Source organism: Mytilus trossulus, chromosome 3 (genome assembly GCF_036588685.1).
Source record: "Mytilus trossulus isolate FHL-02 chromosome 3, PNRI_Mtr1.1.1.hap1, whole genome shotgun sequence".
Lineage (NCBI taxonomy): Eukaryota > Metazoa > Mollusca > Bivalvia > Mytilida > Mytilidae > Mytilus > Mytilus trossulus.
This window is the reverse complement of record NC_086375.1, coordinates 4460263-4483068: the sequence shown is the minus strand read 5'-3', so window position 1 is coordinate 4483068 and position 22806 is coordinate 4460263. Positions and strand designations below refer to the sequence as shown.

At 31.2% G+C, this 22806-nt stretch overlaps 2 protein-coding genes across 2 annotated transcripts; one reads left to right on the top strand and one right to left on the bottom strand.

The window, feature by feature from the left end:
• Positions 1-791: 791 nt before the first annotated feature.
• LOC134710019 (vesicle transport through interaction with t-SNAREs homolog 1B-like) lies at positions 792-7441 on the top strand. The gene is made up of 7 exons (XM_063570166.1): positions 792-945; positions 2007-2065; positions 2513-2623; positions 3672-3731; positions 4389-4562; positions 5008-5069; positions 5798-7441. Exons 1-7 carry the CDS (start codon positions 846-848, stop codon positions 5895-5897), a joined length of 666 nt encoding a protein of 221 aa, XP_063426236.1. The 5' UTR covers positions 792-845; the 3' UTR covers positions 5898-7441.
• A 4346-nt stretch (positions 7442-11787) lies between these two features.
• Positions 11788-22752, bottom strand: LOC134710017 (zinc finger FYVE domain-containing protein 1-like). The gene is made up of 11 exons (XM_063570163.1): positions 21955-22752; positions 20828-21323; positions 19314-19519; positions 18862-18959; positions 18048-18156; positions 16449-16546; positions 15927-16041; positions 15348-15518; positions 14023-14194; positions 13570-13671; positions 11788-12725 (listed from the first exon to the last, which is right to left on the bottom strand). Exons 1-11 carry the CDS (start codon positions 22645-22647, stop codon positions 12493-12495), a joined length of 2493 nt encoding a protein of 830 aa, XP_063426233.1. The 5' UTR covers positions 22648-22752; the 3' UTR covers positions 11788-12492.
• Positions 22753-22806: the final 54 nt, after the last annotated feature.

Sequence of the window (22806 nt, the reverse complement as noted above, 5' to 3'; positions counted from 1 at the left end):
TGTGAGTGCCAATGAGACAACTCTCCATCCAAATAACAATTTAAAAATTAAACCATTATAGGTTAAAGTACGGCCTTCAACACGGAGCCTTGGCTCACACCGAACAACAAGCTATAAAGGGCCCCAAAATTACTAGTGTAAAACCATTCAATCGGGAAAACCAACGGTCTAATCTATATAAACAAAACGAGAAACGAGAAACACGTATATATTACATAAACAAACGACAACTACTGTACATCAGATTCCTGACTTAGAATGTCACGGAATAGAATTTCCTTCATAATATAAGTTCCAAAAGGAAAAAATGTTCTGGAATATTATTTCCAAAGGAATAAATATTACAATAAATGTTCCCAACGGAATAAATGGTATAGAACATTTGTTCCAACAGGAATAGATATTATGACAAGGTTTATAACAAAGTTTCCATTGGAACTTCTGTTAGGTGGAACAAATATACGTCGACAAGGACAGGTGCAAACATTTGCAGCGGGATTAAACGTTTTAATGGGCCCAAACCTTCTCCCTTTTTCTGAAACAATAGCATAACATCACAACATATAAAAACATACGATAAAATATCAATTAGCAGACTTAACTCAATCAAAAAACGTATGATTAAATTCATTATGGAACCTTATAAATAGAATATGTATGGTGCATATTTAAGATACCATACATATAAGTATAAATAGTTTAATAAAGAATCCTATGGTGAAAATAAAGAACACATATTGTCAGAAAACACTGTCAAACACATTGATCTGTGTCCACACTTGTTTATATTTTCCATCCCGAACTTTATACAGTATTTAGAATGATCACATGACTGTCATGTCAAAATGTCTTCTGAAAAGTTTGAGTCACTTGAGGATGATTTGTCAAGTGTTTTGGACAGTATAAGAGACAGAGTCGAAGGGAAAATCCCAAATTTTGAGGGAGGTTGTAAATATATACAACTTTTAATGTTTTACAATTTGAATTTCCTAATGTTTATTCAGAAATTTATGTTGAAAGTCTGAGACTGAGTCAAGTTGGGTTTTCAGACAAAAGTCTACATAAAACTTCTTAACTCCAATGTGTTAAAGATTGCAAAAAGGCACAGACTAGACTACCACCACATCTTCCTATATCTATCTACAGACTAGGGTGGATTTAAAATCTTAACTAATTTAATATTCAAAGTTATAGATGATTTTGATCTAGCTATGTATATGATTTTGCACCAAATTTAAAAGTCTTGGCTACTTTATAGTGTAGTAAGGAATTCCAGAATCTTATTGTTCTAGGAAAAAATAAATATGAATCTAATGTTGAAGAAACTATGCAGGACTACATATGGGATGGGGACAATTCACCTTATTGCTATTCTCAGCTGACCCAAGAATCTATACACCTTATCACTATTTGTCCGCCATTACTGGATATTGCACAGGTTCCCGTAAAATTCTGACGTCATAAAACAAAATATCTGACGCCATAATGCAAATGTGATTGTTGTATGCGTCAAAAGTTCAAGCGGCAGGGTCAGCCGGGATTAGTGATAAGGTGTATTGGACACAGTCCAGCTTGAACTATTGAAGCCATTGAAGTCTTACAACAATCACTTTTCTATTATGGCAACAGATATTTTGTATTTTGATGTCAAATTTTTACAAGCTGTGTGATGTTCAGTAATGGCGAAAAAAAATATCGATAACGTGTATAACAATCTTGTTCCATAAGGCTATTTACAGTAAATATGATAAAGTAACTGTTAAATTTATTAACAATATCTTACTTGTAGAAAGAATAAAAGAAGCAAAAAAATATTTGCATCAACATAAGGTCTTCTATCATCATTATAAAAATTTATTTGGTATTTGAGTCTGGGAAATATTATGTTTTGGAACAGTCTATCTGTACATAATAAGTTAACATATATATATTTTGTATTAAACCAAAAAATATAATTTTGACAATTATTTTTCTTTTTCTTAATTATGTTGTTATTTTTTTGACAGAGGAGAAAAAGACAGCCATTCGCCATGCAGAAAGAAATATTGAAGAAGCAAACTGCATTGTAAGTGTAGACTAAAAATGTAGTTAAAAAGATCTTTTCAATAATTTTCTGTTTACAGCGAATGTATAGAAAGCAAGAGGTCAAGGTTCAACTCGTAATATGTTGATTACAGTCTACAAATATTTTTTTCTCTCAACAAAATATCTATGAATGAAAAACACAAATGTGGACAAAAATAAATGAATCCATAATACAAGAATTAATTGTGCAAAATTTATGTATACAGCAGAAACTATTTCTTTAGATTGTTGCCAAGAAACAAAAAACAAACAAAAACTTAAAACTAACATGATTGATAGTTTTTTTTATAAACTGATGTATTTTTTTCTAAAATTACTATTTTAAATCCAAGAATCAGATATTCCATAATTTTAGACGGGTGTGGATTAAGTCATAAGAATAAAAGAGGGAACAAAATTTTAATCAATATTTTTTATTATATTTCAGCTACAGGAAATGGAAAGTGAAGCAAAGATGGCACCTATTTCTTATAGATCTCAACAAATATCAAGAATACGTAACTACAGACATGACTTAGATAATATAACCAAAAATCTGGTAAGTTGGAATGAATACAGAATGACTTAATAACAAGCCAAGTCAGGATTTGATATAAGCTGGGTGGGAACTGGGGTGGGGGGGGGGGGGGGGGGCACTCTTGAGAATTTGAAGTTGAAGGACCACCATTTGACACAAAATTGTCACTAGTTTAACCTATAATTAACATATTTTTAAATGAACATTTTGACCTAGTAAGAATTGAAAAAATAACTGAACAAAACAGAATTAAGGAGGTACACTACAGGGAGATAACTCTGTAAAATCAGCTTAACGTTTTAATTACGTTGTGATGTTAAGGGAATATTAAGCTTCTCAATGACCAAAATAAGTGTGTGTCAAACTGCTATATAACCAGTGTAATTTTCCTGATAAAACTGATGGTTCAAATTTTTGAATTTTTTATATTTTTGTCAAAGTGTCAAAGTAAATACTTTGTCAAAATTTTATGAAAGTTAAACGAGCCAAATTAATTTTAGTGAAGGTGTTGGGTACCACTTTAAAAGGAATATGTTAAGAAAAGTGAATTTTCATGCAGCTTAACTATGCAAAAGGTGAAAAAGAATATTCTGTAAAGAAAACAAATCCTGTCCCCCAACTCCTTGAATATCATACATTTTTGTGTACATGTACCATTGTCAACTTATTTACCTTTCCAATCCCTTAGGTATCTTATATCACATACAAACAATCCTTGAAAATTCAAACTCAGCACTTGTGAGCGTCTCATAGAAAATTTCATAACATTTTTCTATTGTCCTAACGCTTATTAATCAACAATAATTGACTGCATATAAACTTGCAAGATAGATTTCATTTCATAGAAGAAAATGACAGAATTTAAAATGAAGGCCTCAGGAATTATTTTTACCCTTCCAACAATTAGAAAGCAAAAAAAATTAAATAAGTATGTAAAGAGGCATTTTGCTGACTAGTTATGATAACAAGAAAATAAAGACATATATGTATTACCGTACTAGAAATCACTCACATTGAAAAATAAACAAACCTGAATTGAATTTTTAACAGTGAAATTATTTCTTTGCAGAAGAAAAGTAAAGGAGCTACAGGAAGAGGATCTGATAATTTTGGTTTTGATAGAGATGAGGTAAATGTAAAAAAAAATCTTAATAAGTTCTTAAGACAGGCTAACTAATGAATATTTGGTGCAATTTTAGTAAGGTACTAAGAAAGTCACATGTTTAAGAAATACAGTCAACACCATGGCCAAAAGAGTAATAACAATCAAACAAATATCTACAATCTCTACACTGAAAATAAACAATTGATCCACTGGAGCACCAAAATTTATAAAATCCAAAACTGAATTCAAAATAACACAACAACAATATAAGGAAGTTTACAGTGATTTTGATCTTGGAACATTTTCAAGACAGTATTTTCTTAAGGAAACATGTCCATTGATATCATCACTAGCTCAAAAGGACTCTGAGCAAATTGTGGTGTTGGTATGTTCCCTGGAGCTACAAAGGCCAAAAAGAATGATATTAAAATAGCTTTTGCAAATGAGCTAAAATTAATTTCACCCGGTATAATGGAATCATTATTTGAAAAATATAATGGTGACCGACAACATCAAATTTACCATTTGTTATATATTCAAGAAATGTTGGTGACAAGAAATGTTCAAAGTTTGAAAAGAGAATAAGGATCAGAGCTTTGTAGGTTGAAAGTGCTACTGTCTTAACTCTTAATGTTTGAAAATATCAATTTCATAAGTAAAGTTACATTTTTCTTGTAATAGCAAATGGCAGCTTCTTCGAGAAACAAACTTTATCAGGGAACTCAGTCTTTGAATCGTGCCACAGATAGCATTGCAAGGACACATCAGATAGCAGCTGAAACTGATGAAATAGGGGTAGAAATAATTGATGAATTAGGAAGACAGAGGGAAACCTTAGGAAGAACAAGAGATAGGGTATGTGAATATAAAAATATATAATGTGGGTGCCAATTTTTGTGGATTGATAACAAATTTGTATTTTTAAGGATATTTAAATCTATAGTTTGCCAAAATCAGCATATATGTCTATTGAACATTTGGATTTGTGGATCCTATACACATGAAATCGACTACAAAAACAACCTGATATTACCAATATGAGTTAGTCAATAGGGCTATTCAATTAAACAAAAGTGGGAGGACAGGAGGATGGGAAGGCAGGTTTTAATTTTAGACCTGAGTTGTGGTTCATTTACGGTTTAATGTCCATTAATGCAAAATCACTCAAAGTGTGTTGGTTGTGGTTTGACTTTGGAGGTTCAGTCCTACCAGCCACATCAAATTAATTGATCAAGCCAAAACCCAAGTTCATGTTTTTTTAAACACTTTTGTGCTTTCAAATTTACCTTTTCTTTTTCAGCTGTATGATACAGATTCAAATTTATCTAAAAGTAGAAAAATCCTTAAAACCATGGCAACAAGGTAAGATATTTACACATTTTCTGTAGTTTATAGGGCAGTTTTCTTTAATAATTACTGGTATTTATCTTCTGCAACATCAAAACATCAAAGGGAGACAATTTAAATCTTCTAAATTCATAAAACTTTCTATAAATTTGCCAATGGTTTGCATTCTTTTATTATATTTTATCTTATTGGTGGAAGAGACTTGATTGCAAGGCCTATCTGTTTGAGTGTTTCTGTTTATGTCTAAGCACAAAAAGGGGAAATATACTAATAGTGAAATCTTAAACCATAAGTTGATGAAAATTCTAATATGACGATCTTCTTTCTTTTTGTAAACAACATCATAATAAAATTCTGGATATATCTACACTCAGAGATATACATAATATTGGATGTTACAATATGCCTCCTACGTCCGAATTGTGTGATGAATTTTATTCCTCATTAACAACAAATTGGTTAAATATGTTTAAAAAAAAATTATAAGAAACTAAGGGTAATAAAAAGCTGAAGAAAGGAAGTTTGCGCCATTGTCAGTAAAAAAAAGTAAAATAAAGAGACAATATTTTACTAAAAAATAAAGCTTAAACAACAGAAACCCTACCAATTATACTTTATTTCAAAAACAAATTACATACATCTTGAGGTTTATAGATTGTCTGTTTTAAATGCTGATAAAATGTTGAAAGTGTAAGAAAAAGATGATATACCATACAAATAAACAATATCTTGGCTTCTTTCAGAGTGATGACCAACAAGATGATTTTAATTGTGATAATCCTGTTAGAAGTGTGTGGACTAGGTGGAGTTATTTATTGGAAATTCTTTACTAAACATTCATGATCACAGAACCATAACAACTAGACTGATGTTTATGATGAACCTCCCAGTAAACATCCAGTAGACTGAGATTGTATAAAAAGTCTGGATATGAAATCAGATAAAATATGAACAGGTCCACATTGTACTAAAAATGTATTTAACTGGGAAATTTTAATATCATGTGATATTCTTTAAAATGATTTGATAACTGTAAGTTCAGAAATTAATGCTTGCATTTATTATTGCAAATCCTTGACCACTGGCAGAAAGTAATATCTAAATAAATAATTTGATTGCAAATATTTATTGAAGTTTTTTAATGATAACCTGATAATGTCACAGTTTTTGCATTAATAAAAACATTGCAATAATTTCAGAATTTTCACTTCTATGATGCATACTTTTTTGTTTATGTTTTTTAACTTCAGTTTTTGTATGTGAGTTTGTGTATATTCAGAATGTGTAATTCTGTAATGGATATCTGTGATTTGTTTGTTTGCATGTGTTTACTTTTGTTTTGATGGATGTTTATATATTTAATGAAAGTAAGAGAGAAAAAGAAAGTCCCATTGAGTAAATGTCTGACAGTTATAGTGAAAGTGAGAGAAAGAAAGTCTAAATGATAATAGATTTGAATAATGGAAGTGAGAGAGAAAGAAAGTCCCATTGAATACATGATTACAAGAATCCATATATAATTTAATGTATTGTCATATATGCATAATAAAATTGAGAATTGAAATGGGGAATGTATCAAAAAGACAACAACCCGACCATAGAAAAAACAACAGCAGAAGGTCACCAACAGGTCTTCAAACATATTTTCATTTATTTATCTCAAATATAAGCATACAAGTATATTTTCTCTTGACTTACTTAGTCAAGTTTAATTAATCAAGACCTGGGTCCACAGTAACCATCCCATTTTATGCATTAATGTATTACCACTGTTGATAATTGTAAATTTATACATTTGCACTGTATCCCTAATTTATCAAATTTTGTTAAGGCTGTTGATCACCTGACACTTTCCTCTTTTATTTGTTCCAGTGATCAGGTCAGAGTTAAATTTTCTATGTAAAGGAGTATATGTCAGTACGACTTATTTACATAAGGCATTGAATTCACATTCCATATAATTTCAGACTTCTGTCTGTCCACCTCAAATATTTTGTATGTCTCTGTCACCCCTCGAACTCATTTTCATTCTGTAGTGATTTGACTTAAGCTTTAATAGTTTATGATGTGTCTATTGTTACGAATGAAAATAACATTTTGTAAATCTGAAGGCATCTCTAGATTTACTACATCAGAAACACTCTAACTCAAATAAATGAAAACCAGCAGTTCTTAAGATTACTCGTAAGTCATACAATTTCAGTAAAACTTGCAATCAATTTTAATTGTAAGATTTTTAGTGAAATGAGTCACAGGTGTGTATAAAAATGTGAGGAATATGCCCCTGACAAATTAGGCTTTTAATTCTGTTTCATGTATTAGAGAGCTTATTATATGTTATGAATGAATGAATATTAGAAATTTGTTAAGCATATATCTAAGCATATCTATAAAGAAACAATAAATATTTTTAAACATTGTTGATTTATATTAACTGATGTGTATTGAGGAAAAAAATCCATGATTTCACTGATGCTTGATTTCTGCATATCTGCCATTGAACTTTTATTTTGCTTTTGAGAGGTTAATTTGTGGTACCCCTTTTGAAAAAGAAATCCTTAGAATACTTATGCTTATCTGATAAAATTGAGAACTGAAATGGGGAATGTGTCAAAGAGACAAGATCCCAACCAATGATCAGATTACAGGTAAAGGCGGCCAATTAGTCTTCAACACAGCGAGACAAACAGACTCAGATACCTACTAAATGCATAATCCTGTTTTTTCCATGAAGATTGAGACGAAGATAGATGCCTGCTTTAATGTCCAGTGGCAAACTAAATGCTTAATCATGACAAAAACATGTTAAAAGTGAAATGAATTTGATCCCTGCTTTATACTAGACACACTGCGTTGCAATGTAAACGTGCACATTTCAGTATGCAGGAAGTATGGTACCCTCCACATAAATGATTCTGATACCTAGCTGATCAATCTTAACTCTTACTCCTAAATGTTGGATACTTGGCAATAATAACATTGCAAAGTATATAATTGCATGTTGACCTTCTTAACCATGTAAAACAAGAATGTGTCCAAAGTACATGGATATCTCATTCACCCTTTCATTTTCCATGTTTAATGGACTGAAATTGGATAAAAAATCTAATTTGCCATTAAAATTAAAAAGATCATACCAAAGGTAACATGTGTTCTAAGTGTCAAGTTGATTGGACCTCAACTTCATCAAAAACTACCTCGACCAAAAAACTTTAACCTGAAACTCGCACTTTCATTTTCTGTGTTCAGTGGACTGTGAAATTGGGATCAAAAGTCTAATTTGGCTTAAAATTAGAAAGATCATATCACAAGTAACATGTGTACTAAGTTTCAAGTTGATTGAACATCAGCTTCATCAAAAACTAAACCTGAAGCAGGAGACAGACGAACGGACGGACGCACAGACCAGAAAACATAATGCTCCTCTTCTATCATAGGTGGGGCATACCGGTAATAAAAATATCCAATTAGTAGTTTACTAAACACAATCTGTATAAAAGAGTAACATTCCATATGTTCTTCAATGTATTCACTAACAAAACACAGACTATCTCCATGACTTATGGATACCATCATACCAAGTTCAGATGACTTAAGAAAATTAACTCATGTTTTACCGGTATATACATTATAATTGTTGAATACCATACTTTGACCTACCGGGTATAATGGTTTATTTTTACAAATTGTGACTTGGATGGAGAGTTGTCTCATTGGCACTCATACCATATCTTCTGATATCTATGGGTAAAAGGAAGTTTTATGTAATTCAACTTCAAGATTGCACAGAGCACATCTCCCATTCTCATCATAAAAGGCGAATTGATTGGAATTAAATTTAGAATTGAAATGGGGAATGTTTCAAAGAGACAACAACCCGAACATAGAGCAGACAACACCAGATAAAGGATTTAAAATATAAAATAACAGCAAAATCAATTTATATTTTTAATTTAAAAATCAACAAAGTTCAAAGTTCATGTAAATAAATCAACAATAAAAAAAAACAAAAAGCTAGTATCACATAAAAATATTGTTATTAGGTTTTATACTGATTGAGTTATCCTTAAGGTTTCCGGCTTCATGAGTCTTTTAAATAGTTGGCAGAAAAATGTAAAATATTACAAGATGTATTTTTTGTTAAAAGTTTTAAAAGTATTTAACTGTCTTTTAAGTATGTAATTTTACTGAGACATTTCATTTTGAGAATGGAACTATTTCATTTTTGCTGATAAATGGTCGAATTTGATAAATATAGCTAAATATTTGTGATTAAGAAATTAAGAGATCATACCTAAAATAACTGAAGCTGGGTGAAAACAAAATGAGGTGAAAAAGTGCCCTTATTGCTTCTAGTCTTGTTTCAACTCGGACTATAATCTTAAATTTAGCATACAGCAATGTCTTGTAATATAAAGATTCTCCAATTACACTAAAAATGTTTAACCAAATCCTGTACTTTTTCAATCTTAAATGAAAACAGATCCCATCAGGTTCAACCTAAGGACTATTCCAAAATGTTTTGTGTGGGGTTGGAAGGCTTCAAATGTTAATAACATAGGGGTAGTATGGTTAAAAAACAACTTTTCACACAATAATGCAGTAACATTTTGGTTTTAAATTATATGGTTGGGGTCTTACAAAAACATCTTTTCAACACTTAATCCCCACACAGACATATAATTGAAAAAGCTTTTAAAATTCAGGTATATAATAATAATTCCTTAAAAAATCCTATACATATACATATATTGCACTCTATTTCAAGATTTCCTTAAGAAACCTGATAACCACAAGAAAATTATAAATATAATAGTAATTGAACTTAGACCAAGCTTTCAAGTACCTGTTTCATTATGTTTATATACACCTCTTTTAACTTGAATTCCTTCCAGCAATCAGTAATTTTTGAAATTATATCTCCCTTGCTCATTTCAAGTTAATAAAAACATTAATTGTGAATCTGTTGATTTATTTTGTATTGCTTTTATGAGAACGAAATACAGGGAACAAACTTTGATAAGGGAGATAACTATTTTCAAATCTGTAACGTATCTGTTATATGCAGTTTCGAGGATGTCTTTTACCCATTTATGTAAAAGAATTGTGTTAATCAGAACTTGAAGCTTAATGGTTGATACAAACCTAGGTATATCTATCCCTGTTATGCAAATTACTGGTTTCACATCTTAAACTTATACTATTGAAAAGCTACAGAATAAGTTTTTCTTTACTAGAAAGTTGTCACAAATGCATGTGGGTTTGTACGATGTTTCCCTTATTTCTATAGTGTTTTATTTTTCAGGCCCCTTTTCTGTTTACTTATTTTTTTCTTTATTCTATTGAATTAACATTTAAGCACCAAATTTTCTCGTTTCTTTATATTATTTCGGCCTTATTTTCCCAATTTTTCTGTTCTCTTTGTCTAGTATTCTCTATTCTGTAAACCAAATGCAAGACTACAACCAAGTAAAATTATTAACAATTTCTTGCACTTTACTTGAAAGGAAAAATCAACAAAACAACTTATCACCATTTGTTCTGATTAAAATGGCATATTCTAAGCATATATTACACGATTGTACCTACATATCTAAAGTTTTGATTAAACTTAAAAAAAAATACCTGTACATTTACACATTAACATTATATATATAATATTAGGTCAATGTCAGAAAAATATAAACTGTTTTGTATGAGGCTGAGAAACTGGGGAAGGACCCTCTATTGTTTTTATATTGCAACTTAAATTATTAAATTGATAGCTTTTTAAATAGTTAAACAAATATCAAACTTATTTTCATCCCTTAATGAACCCGACTGTGGAGACCGTGTTCCATGATAAAATTGACATTATTCAAAATATAGCTGTGTTACTATATTTAGGAAATAAACACAACTAGTTGCAGTATAAAAAACATCCTATAACCATTTTCAAGACATCCCTTATATGAATATAAATTCAAACAAGTGCATAAACCCAAATTTGGCATTTCACAATAAATTATGCTTAAACTGCCCTAAAAATGAACTGCCTTTACCAGATGTGACATTAACATAATATAAATAGCAGATTTTTGTTTTTGACAACCTGCCAAGTTTATTCTGGCTACCTGCCATAAACAAGTATTTATTTTCTACAATAAATCAATTATTATAGAATATTTTTGTACACATTTTGTATTATCTTGTATATAAATATTCCATTTCTGAAAAAAAATAATAAAGCGCATATGTCAATGACCTTATACTCAAAATACAAGCTGTGCACACATGTTTTGCTTTGTTCATTAAGATTAAAATTTGTGTGACTAGGAAGAATATAAAAATATTACAATAAAATACAAGAAGACAATCTGTATTAAATTCTCTTCGAAAATGCGAAAAAGGGCTAACCGGATATTTATTCTTTCACTATCTATCAAAGTATTTACACTCACACTTTAAACAATCCATATTAATATTAAATTATCTGAGTTATCTTCTCTTAAAATTATTTTGATAGTATTTAATTGAATTAAAACTAAAAAGTATAAGTATTTGCATAAAAGTTAAAACATAATATAACATAATATTATTGTTTACATCCATATGAAAAGAATCACTTAAAAAAACATTTCTGTAATAATTTAATTTTGGATGTATTGCATCTTGTGATTGGCTGATGTTATTTTGTTATCAGCCCATAGACATAATTTAGTCATGTGACTGTAATGTCATCAACTTTTTTAAAAATCTTTTTCTACAGTTTAAAATGGAATTTAGAATTAAATTATAAGAAATGACTGCAATATTTTTTCTGTCTATTAGAAATAACAAAAAAAAGGTGGTGCACATTGTTAAATATCCTGCTACGCGCGTTATTCAGCTAAACTAGAGAATGGCGAGTTATCATCAGATTACATAATCAACCTTTCGACACAGATTCTGTATTTTAATCAGACAGCAATCATACAAAAATATCTAACAAACAATTACTTTTAACCAACATATTGCAATGGAAGCCTGGAAACTGGTTTTAGCAATTCAAACATATCTAATTCTTTAAAACTACTTTCTATATTTGATTGAATCTAGAAGCACAGTAATTTTCACCAAAACCCAATTCTTGAAACAATGAACTGAATAATTCAATTTAATCTGTGATAACCTTCACCTGACTTATAAAAATGAATCATATGTACTTAAGGCTTTCAATTTAATAGAATTTACTTAAATATAGTACAGAAAATCTAATATATATAATAGCCTGTACAACATTAAATGCCTTTCAATAACATAATCATTTCCCGAAACTGGCCTATTTACAAAGATGGTCTCACTAAAGACACACATTCCATAAGGAATGATGAAGTCATCTGGCTGTGAAGATGTCACATGAATGTTAAGATGTCACATGGCCAAAAAGTTGTCAGATGGCCATCAAGTTATCACATGGTTACACTTTATCTTTCTTCTGAAAGCATTTCTGACACACTCTGACAGGATAATCCCATCCTCTGAGAGGAACAGGACGTTTGTCTGGTGAGCAATCATGGCACACACCCTCTCCACAAGCTCGACAATGGTGTATTTTCAATTTAGGTCCAAATGGTGTTTCACAAACACAGCATTTAGTAATATGTTCATCTGGAGTCCAGTAGGTTGGTCTAGCTGAATCCTTTAACATACCTGCAATGAAAAACATACTCTTCATCATTTTACAATATGTGAATAAAAGAATAGAGGGAAAACAGATAGCTGTTAAACTACAGCTTTGAATTCATATTGTAGACAAGAAAATATTGGTTTTGGTGATAGGTTGTTTTTTTAAGATATACAATTGTGATGTTTTTATTATTGTACACAAATTTGAGACAAGACGAAGATAGGTGTCTCAAAAATGAAAACTTGAATTTTAACATTTTATCCAACAATTGCTAAAGTTTCTAAATGAATACACTCAGAAACTGTACATTTTTGGCTGTCTAAATATAGTCTTAAGAACACTTGAAGGTTATACCAGAATCAAATGTAAGGAAACCCTATCATAGATTTTTCTCCAGACCTGATAACAGTGATCTTATCCAATGGATTGGTTACAGTAGAACAACAACACTAATGATGGCAGATGACATCCCCTCATCAATTTACCAACTGGATAGGTTACAGTCGAACCAACAACACTGATAGCAGACGACAGCACCTTATCAACTTACCCACTGGATAGGTTACAGTAGAACCAACAACACTGATAGCAGACGACAGCACCTTACCAACTGGATAGGTTACAGTAGAATCAATAACACTGATGGCAGACGACAGCACCTCACCAACTTACCCACTGGATAGGTTACAGTCAAACCAAAAACACTGATAGCAGATGACAGCATCTCACCAACTTACCCACTGGATAGGTTACAGTAGAATCAATAACACTGATGGCAGATGACAGCACCTCATCAACTTACCCACTGGATAGATTACAGTAGAACCAACAACACTGATAGCAGACGACAGCACCTCACCAACTTACCTACTGGATAGATTACAGTAGAACCAACAACACTGATAGCAGATGACAGCACCTCACCAACTTTTCTGGCAGTAACTTGTGGCTCCCTTCCACCAGGGATTTCTGGAAAATGATGTCATTAAAATTAATTTCATTTCTTACTGCATTTAAAATCACAATTATTCAAACACCAAATCACATTCTAATTTGTTAAAAATTTAATATCTGTTTTCAGTTGATGTTATATTAACATAGATTCATAACATTGAGTTGATACCAGTTTTTCATGGATATCGAAAAATTGTGTTCTTAAAAAGGTTTGCATACGATCCTTTATATAAGTTGTACATCTTTAAACATAAAAACTAGTTCACCCACAAAATCCAGAAAAAAAACGGTGTTCCATAAAAAATAATGAAAATAATGCAAAACTGATAACATTCTGTTAATTTAAAAGGGAGGATTATTACTCACCTGTTGAGTTTTCTAAACTGTAACAATCATCACATACACGAACAAGGAAATTCCAGCCTCTCTCTGGTATTAGTCGTTTCTTTGATGAGCAGTCATCACAAAATCCTTCACCACATGCACGGCAGTGATGCTTCTGTTCATTATCAAGTTCCTTCTGACATTTTTTACAATTCTGAAAAATAAAAGAATATCTTTTGTCATTAACAATCCGTAATCACACACTCGTAATCAGTCTAAAAATTATATTTAATGAAAGTTTGATTTGTTCTATATGAATGAAAAATTACTCTACTTGCATAAAGGAGGTTTTCATATAAAATCAGAGGATGTCTGGTCTATCACAGTTCTATTAAGATTCTTGGGTTAATCTCAAAAAGAAAAGACATGACACTTTTTACCAATATACTTATAATATGTGACGAGTGAACCAACACCTTCTAACGGAAAAGCTGGTAGAGTAACCAAGATGGATACCGAAGTATGCTGCGGTTGTCTTAAAACCTCATGGAAATATAATATGTAGAGACAACAACATCTAGGTTACCGCAAGGTGATAGTTTTATTGAGTCGACATGTTTCGCCGCTAATGCGGCGTCATCAGGACAATATAACAGAGTTTACATGTTCATAAAGTGTATATAATGCCGTTGTATTAATCATGACGTGAAAGAATAAAAGTGAAAGTGAAAATGTAAAATAGTGTTTATAATGTAGCAAGAATAAAAGTTAAGTTTCTATTGGTAATATTGTAGAAATGATGGAAGTGGCTCATAAAATGTCAGTTCATTTCCAAATTGGACAACACCCCATTGGCCATCCCGTACCAATTCAACTGGCTTCCCTCCGAGGGAGGTACTGCTTCCATTGAATTAGTAAAAGGTGAAGTGTATGATCGCCGCAATTCTGGGAATTGTAAATCTTGGTAGATGTGTTCGAGGTATTGTAGGTGGTTCTACCTGCGGATGAATTTAATGTTCAATTTCCGTAAGGTTCTAAAGTGGGCTAAGTTTTTCTCTTGGATGGTTATCGTAGTAGGAGCGGGTGCGGTTGTATTATCCTCCATATCTTCGTCGCAGGTTTTTCTTTTCTTCGAGGTATGGGCGGTTTCTTCAGTGAGGTTGGTGGTAGAATGGAACTGGTCGGTAGACATGAGGCTGACGGTTGTAACTACAACGCAGGACAGCTAAGGTGGATCGTGTGCGGATGCAGGGGTTCACAGAAAAATAATAAAATATACTTATAAACTTAATTTGTATTTAAATAAAATATCGTATTGACAACACAACACAGTTGACCAAACTCAATAGTAAAATGTCAGTACTTACTGTTATCTGTGAATTAGGAACCCAGTAGTCAGGAGCTATCTGGTCTGTCATCCAATCAGAAATCATTTTAGTTGGTTTCTGACTGACACTGGTAACTGAATCAGCAATGTATTGCATGCTATCAATAACTTTTCTGGCAGCATTACTGGTTCCCTGTAGATTTTTGTAACCCTGGAATATAAGAAAAAATATAACTGAGTTTTGTTTTTGTAAAAAAATTGTTGACACGGATGGTTTAATTCTTTTTAGTTTCTACAATTTTGCATTGAGATGTTGTTTTCGCCACCAAATAAAGTAAAAAGGTCAATAGAAGCTACAATGTAGAAAAATTAGTAACAAAGTTTTCTATTCAACTTTCATTTCTAATTTTCCTAAATATTGTAAAAATTAGTTTAAAACAAACGATTTCTAACTGTATAGCGGTTTATTTTAGCAGGTTTAATTTTTTCTGACAAATTTTGTCCTTAGTTATAAACTTCCACAAATATCAAATTTATGTGAAGAGAAATTTTACTTTTTGAAAATATTCAGGAACATAAACACCTTACAAGATTTTCCCACTTTATGTAAGATACTCACATCAGGCCAGACATGTCTGACTTCTACAGAAACAATGTCCTCCATATTCTTGTTACCATACCAACGTTCTCTACTCCTGTAGATAACTCCACACTTGGGGCACTCTAAAACTTCTCTAAAAACAAAAACACATGTCATTTAATAAAGTTTTATCTATTATTTTCCTTATAATAATAATAATTGGCCATTTCAGAATCTAAAGTACTATGGGTAATTTCATTGTTCGTACCCGAAATGAAAATAATGTCACGTCATTGGTTGAATTTCGATTGTTAAGGACCTTTTAAACGAATCACCACGCTTTGGTGTACACTTTTGAAAATATTACCCAGAATGCATTAGATTCGGAAATGGTGAATTAATGTAACTATGCAGACACTGTCACCATCTTTTTTGTTTTTTTTACTATCTTATAAAAGTTGGTTTTGAGGTCAAACATTAGAAAGTCTTTTTTTAAAACCATTCACATTTGAAATTATTCTTTTTACAAATATCGTTATATGTATTTCAATATTTACTCACCCCGTCCATACATATTTAGCCAGTCCCATCCAGACATTATCTGTTGATTCTGATGTCTTAGGTACTACAACATTATGTTTACCAGCCAATAAACAGGTCTAAAACAGTCAAAAGTCATGTGGTTAGCTTATTCTTTTTGCAGAAACAAGAAAAGCAACAATAAACCGTTAATTGAGTATTTAGGGACATTGATCACATCACATATAACATGTATAAGTGGAGTAAATGCACTTAGAAAGAGAAGTTAATGATCAGGATGTGTCTTAAAACAATACTGTAGTTTTGATATTCTTGTTTTACAACATAAACCATAGATGTGTAAATGCCATTAACATACATTCTTGCAAATGCTCAGTTAAACTTAACTTTATCACACATTAACCATTATTTTGACATGAAATTTAGAGGCAAATAATAAATTGAAGTTCTAATTATAAAAAAATGAAAATAGAAAAAAAAAGTAACATCTGTTTAAAAGCCGCAACACAAAAAACTAAATACTGAGCAGTTCTCAGTTGATCTGGAAAGATTAGCAGCTCCTGCTCGTCAAGCATAATAAAATTGAGAATGGAAATGGGGAATGTGTCAAAGAGACAACAACCCGACCAAAATAAAAAAAACACAACAGCAGAAGGTCACCAACAGGTCTTCAATGTAGCGAGAAATTCCCGCACCCGGAGGCGTCCTTCAGCTGGCCCCTAAACAAATATATACTAGTTCAGTGATAATGAACGCCATACTAATTTCCAAATTGTACACAAGAAACTAAAATTTAAATAATACAAGACTAACAAAGGCCAGAGGCTCCTGACTTGGGACAGGCGCAAAAATGCGGCGGGGTTAAACATGTTTGTGAGATCTCAACCCTCCCCCTATACCTCTAACCAGTGTAGAAAAGTAAAAGCATAACAATATGCACATTAAAATTCAGTTCAAGAGAAGTCCGAGTCTGATGTCAGAAGATGTAACCAAAGAAAATAAACAAAATGACAATAATACATAAATAACAACAGACTACTAGCAGTTAACTGACATGCCAGCTCCAGACTTCAATTAAACTGACTGAAAGATTATGATTGATGTCATCATATGAACATCAGGCACAATCCTTCCCGTAAGGGGTTTAGTATCATACCATCATAACATATATGAGAAGAACATAACCCGTGTCATGCCAACAACTGTTTTTAGAATAAATGTGTTTAGTTCCGACGCAAAGACCTTATCAGTGACTCAATATTAACGCCAAAATATGCAATCTTTAATGACTTGACAACAGTATCGTAATTATATCCCTTCTTAATAAGTCTATTCAAAGGTTTTGTAAGTTTATGAGGTGAATACTGACACCTTTGTGCTTTATAAAGAATATTTCCATAAAAAATTGGATGCGAAATACCTGAACGTATAAAAAGTCTGCATGTTGAGCTATATTTACGAATGATGTCTTTATACCGATGATAAAATTTAGTAAATGTTTTGACTAGTTTGTGATATCGAAAACCCTGGTGTAATAATTTTTCAGTAATACATAAATAAGCATTTAATAAAAAGTAATTTGTTTAACTTTCAATGTACAAAATGAAAGTATGTCTTTACCTTGCATAAAAAGACTTTGTTCTGATACTGGTGTTGGTATGTACATCTCTTTTCTGTTTCATGGCCATCACTCTCAGCACAATGGTTCATACATTTAATACAGCTCTCTCTGAAAAAGTATATCTAGTTTTAATTTTGCTATCCTCAATAGGCTATTTGTCAATTCCCGTTATTGACCCTATAATTATAGATCCCTAAAAAAGTTGTCTCCCTTATGAGGGACATTAATTTTTATTTACAATGGAGAGCTAGCAGAAAGAGCAAATCTACCTGTGCGAAATGTGAGTAAGTTATAAGGTTTTCAAATCTTTTAATAACATCAATTTGTTGTTTAACTAAATACTTTTGACATCAGAAATTATTTTTCATGAGAAATTAGTTAAACCTCCGATATATCACTTTCAATTCATCATGCTTTGCATTGGCAAAAGCCAATTTTGTCCAGTATGGATCCAGTCTATGGTTGACAAAGGGAAGTAATTTGTTTAAAAAGTGTGTAGTAATAAAATCAAATCGGTAATTGGCAAATGGATTTACAGCTTTCAGTGTCCATACTTCAACACCAAGAAATGATCAACAAACTACAAGGTTTTTCTGGATTATAATTTTTTTTTTTCAAAACCTTAAAAATAAAAAATTCACAAAAATAAATGATATTTTAAAAGCAATGAATCTGTTTTTCTTCTGAAATTTGGACTTATAACAATCCAAGCTGACAAGTCTTTGTGCGCATTGCATTAGAAATAACATCTCTTAACAAAGTAAGTTACATGCCCATGGCCTTTATTAATCTTTCTCTTTCTAAAATACTTACTGGCAAGACAAGCACCTTACAGGACAGGAAAATATCTGATCAGGAAAAGTTCCTATCTCAGGTCTGTCTAAGTGACCACTAAATCTATCATTTAAATTCTGCAATGAAAAAAAAATCATTTTCTTTGAAATATGAATAAAATTTATATTCAATATGTGAACTTTATTATGAACATATGTGTGTACATTTTGGTTTAAAATAGGTTTAAAAAATTGAGAGAAAAGAAAATCAAAATTGACAAAATGTTTGTATAAATTTCACATAAAATATATTTAGAAACATAAAACTGTCTAGATTGTAATCAAAGTACTATGCCATAGCTCCTTAAATAAGTTAAAAATTTCTATTCATAATATTTAAAAATCTTTCCTACAAGTCTCAATAAAACAAATATGGCTATCTAGAAACTCTGCATTTTTACCAGTCACTAAGTTTAGTAGATAAGATTTTACCTTAAGTGTACAGTAGATAACATTTGGTTGTTTAGAAGCTCTGTTTGTTTTATCTCCCAGCAAAGTTTCTAAGACTGTCTTCAACGGTGTGAAGTCAGTTGGTGGTCTTTTTGTCTGAACACCAACATAATGTAAATCTTTGAAATGAAATTTACAATCCAGCTGACTAAATCGATCCCAAAGCTGACTGTCTGCGGAATGTTTTCCTGCAATAACATAAATTTGCTTTGTTTTCTGGGTAGTTTTCTATACATTGTATTACTAAAAATCACTGCATCAATTTGAATACTAAAACATAGCAGTTTTTAAATTAGATATCAGAAGAAGAGAAAAACTGTTTGGCTTCAATTAAGGTGGTACCTAACACTACAGGGAGATAACTCTGTAATATCAGCTAAACGTTTTAATGACTTTGTGTTGTAAGGGAATAAAAAGCTTTTCAATGATCAAAATTAGTGTTTCCCAAACTGCTATATAACCAGTGTAATTTTTCTGATAAAATGCTTGGTTCAAATTTTTTGAAATTTTTATATTTTTGTCAGATGGTCAAAGTAAATATTTATTCTAAATTTTATGAATATTAAACAAGCCAAACTAATTTTAGTCAAGGTGTTGGGTACCACCTTAAGGCAGAAATACATCAGGTTGTTTGCATTTTATCTGTGTACTGTTTTTACGTCCCTTAAATCACTACATTTCTTTGAATACCTTTGACATATTTTAAATAAGACATCAGAAGTTAAAGAAATTAACAGTTTATAGTTAGCATCAATTTAGGCAGAACTGCAAAATCTCTACATAATCTTTTCTAACAGTAATTTTGCATGCATATATATTTTTTCATGTACATCTGTATTGACATTCAACTATATAAACCAGATAAATGACAAACAACCCGGCCCATGTCCAAAAATAAGACTACTATTTAATGGAAAAGTCCAAATTAGTTTTCTCTATCTCTTCATGGTTTGTCTATTTATAATTGAGGACTGTGTATTGATTTCAAAAATTGTATTCATTACTAAATCTATTTTCAAGTTTTTAAGATGAGGGGTGATTCAGATTTTGATATAAATATAAACATGTTGGCTTATGATGACCTCCAGATATCTTTTAAAAGATATGCTGAATTTATCTAAAAAAGGCATCTTATCAATAAAACCAAAAAGACATCATGATATCTACATGAGTCAGATGTGTATTTATTTTTAAAGAAACCTGTACAAGCATGTGTTTTTAAATTACTTTCTCTCATTTCTAGCTATAATTTACATTACATGTATATTATTTGTTTTTTTTTCATATTGAATAGTGACACCTTTATAGGATACAGATATAGCTGCATGTGATTCTATTTAACAAGTGTAATTATAGTTTCAAGGGAGATAATATGAAGCATTAAAGAAATATTGCTGTTTTTTTTTTTTAAAGATCTCAAGATATGTGCAATTTTTCAAAGTAAAATTAAATTTCAAGAATACTTTGTATGTTAAGCTTTATAAAAATGTATATACCTGATAAAATTTGTGTGTTGACAGTTTCATGAAAGACAATAACTGCTGGTGTCAAGTCAGCCAGAGTCTTGCCAATTCTTTTAGCCATTTCCTGGAGTTCGGTAGAGAAGTATTTATAATATGTCGCTGAAGCATCACAAAGAAACTGAAACATGTCTGTATGAAGTCTTTCTGCTCGTGTACGATATATAATAATATCTGATACTGCCAAAACTTTGAGTAAAAGTCTAGATCGTTGATTCTGATTGGATGTCAATCCTAACATTCCTTCTGTATCTATGACGATTGTTTTACTCTTTGAGTCGTATGCTGCCCACACACCAATAGTGCATGATTTCTGTTGAGCAGATGTCTCAAACACCTCCTTCCCTCCAAAGAATGTATGATTAAGGGTAAATGACTTTCCATCACCTGTGTTTCCAAATATTGATACAACTTTTACTAAATCATTACTGTCACATTCAAGCTTGCTCAAAAAGTCTTCTTCATTGGATACCTATAAATCAAATTAAAGTTAAAATTAATCATTTATTTTATTGTCTAACAAATAGCATTGATTACATTGTATATATACATGTATATGAAATTCATATAATTATAATTAGATCATCTACTAATTAGGAATCATTTAAATTGGCAAGTTATCACACACTTCTACCAAGACAGGAACATGTACATGTAAATATAAAACCAGAATTTTTGTAATGCACAAACACACTGGTAAGTTGCTTATAACAAATAATTACTTTATATTCCTTAGTTATAAATATTTAAAGCTAAGAAAACAACCTTTAATCATTACAACTTTGTTGTACGATTGCAATTTAATGCATTATGGTCACAGGATACCTGATTCACAGGGTTATTAAGAGCCTGATCAATATACATGTATAGGCAAGACATCAAGACCGTAAAGAGACCTCTAGATGACATGTTTTAGTGCTAGGTTGATGCTTCATTGCCATCCCCATTTCATACATACATGTAACATGCATAACTTTTAGAAAAGAATCCTTCTTTTTTCTTTACCAATGTCTAATGTTTTTGTTATATGAGCCTCTTTTGCTTAGCAATTTATATATGTTATGTATGTAAATATGTTCTCATCATTTTTAATACTCTATTACCTTCAACTGTTCTTGATCATCAAGCAACATGAAGCTTGCTATTTCATCATATTCACTTTCAATCATGCTCTCCGCCAAAGTATTAATGATATCGTCATCATTTGTATTGACGCATAGATCTGGTATAATATTAACAGACTGCACCTGTGTTGTGTTAATCATTGCTATGTTTGACTCTTCTTGGGGAAAAGAAATGTAGGTCAATGAATCATCATCTGAGACTGGGGACAATGCCAAAGGCTGAATGTTCATAGGCAGGGGCACTGACTGGATGTTCATGTGTAGTGTTTCTTCTGCCTTCTGTTGTTCCCGAAGTTTATGCTCTTTAAATGATATTTTTCTATGTGTTTTTCGAGATGACAGCTTGTGAAAAACCTCAAAACAATAATTGCAGAAGTTTATGCAACACACTTCGCACCATAAATCAGCAAAATTTTCATCTATACATATTTTAGATGGTAGTATTTTAGAAATTTGACATAGTTCTGAATGATGAGGACCTTTAATCACATTTTTATCATGTAATTCAAAACTGACATTGGTTGAATGTATTGTTTCACAACAGTCTTCACACTGGTCTGAGCCACAGTCATCACAATGAAAAGTAGCAACAGTTGATTCTGATCTGCAACACAATTTCTCTGCACAAAAACGTTTTGAAGTCCTTGTTCTAAACTTTTTGACACTTGTCATTGTGTGAAATCATCTCGATCGTTTGTATTGTTGACTTAAATTTCGTTATTGTTTATCATGAAAATGTGAATCATTTTTCCTCTTCGAAGTGTATGAGACGTTTGACAAAATTTATGTTTCTCTAGAGTTTTCGTAGGATTTTACCTTCTAAGTAACAAT

Coding starts and splice junctions, on each gene's coding strand:
- LOC134710019 (XM_063570166.1), top strand. CDS start 846: ATGTCTTCTGAAAAGTTTGAGTCACTTGAGGATGATTTGTCAAGTGTT. Junction 4,563..5,007: donor TAGGAAGAACAAGAGATAGG/GTATGTGAATAT, acceptor TTTCTTTTTCAG/CTGTATGATACAGATTCAAA. Junction 5,070..5,797: donor CTTAAAACCATGGCAACAAG/GTAAGATATTTA, acceptor GGCTTCTTTCAG/AGTGATGACCAACAAGATGA.
- LOC134710017 (XM_063570163.1), bottom strand. CDS start 22,647: ATGACAAGTGTCAAAAAGTTTAGAACAAGGACTTCAAAACGTTTTTGT. Junction 21,324..21,954: donor ATGATCAAGAACAGTTGAAG/GTAATAGAGTAT, acceptor TTTGATTTATAG/GTATCCAATGAAGAAGACTT. Junction 12,726..13,569: donor TACTGTAATCTATCCAGTAG/GTAAGTTGGTGA, acceptor TTTTCATTGCAG/GTATGTTAAAGGATTCAGCT.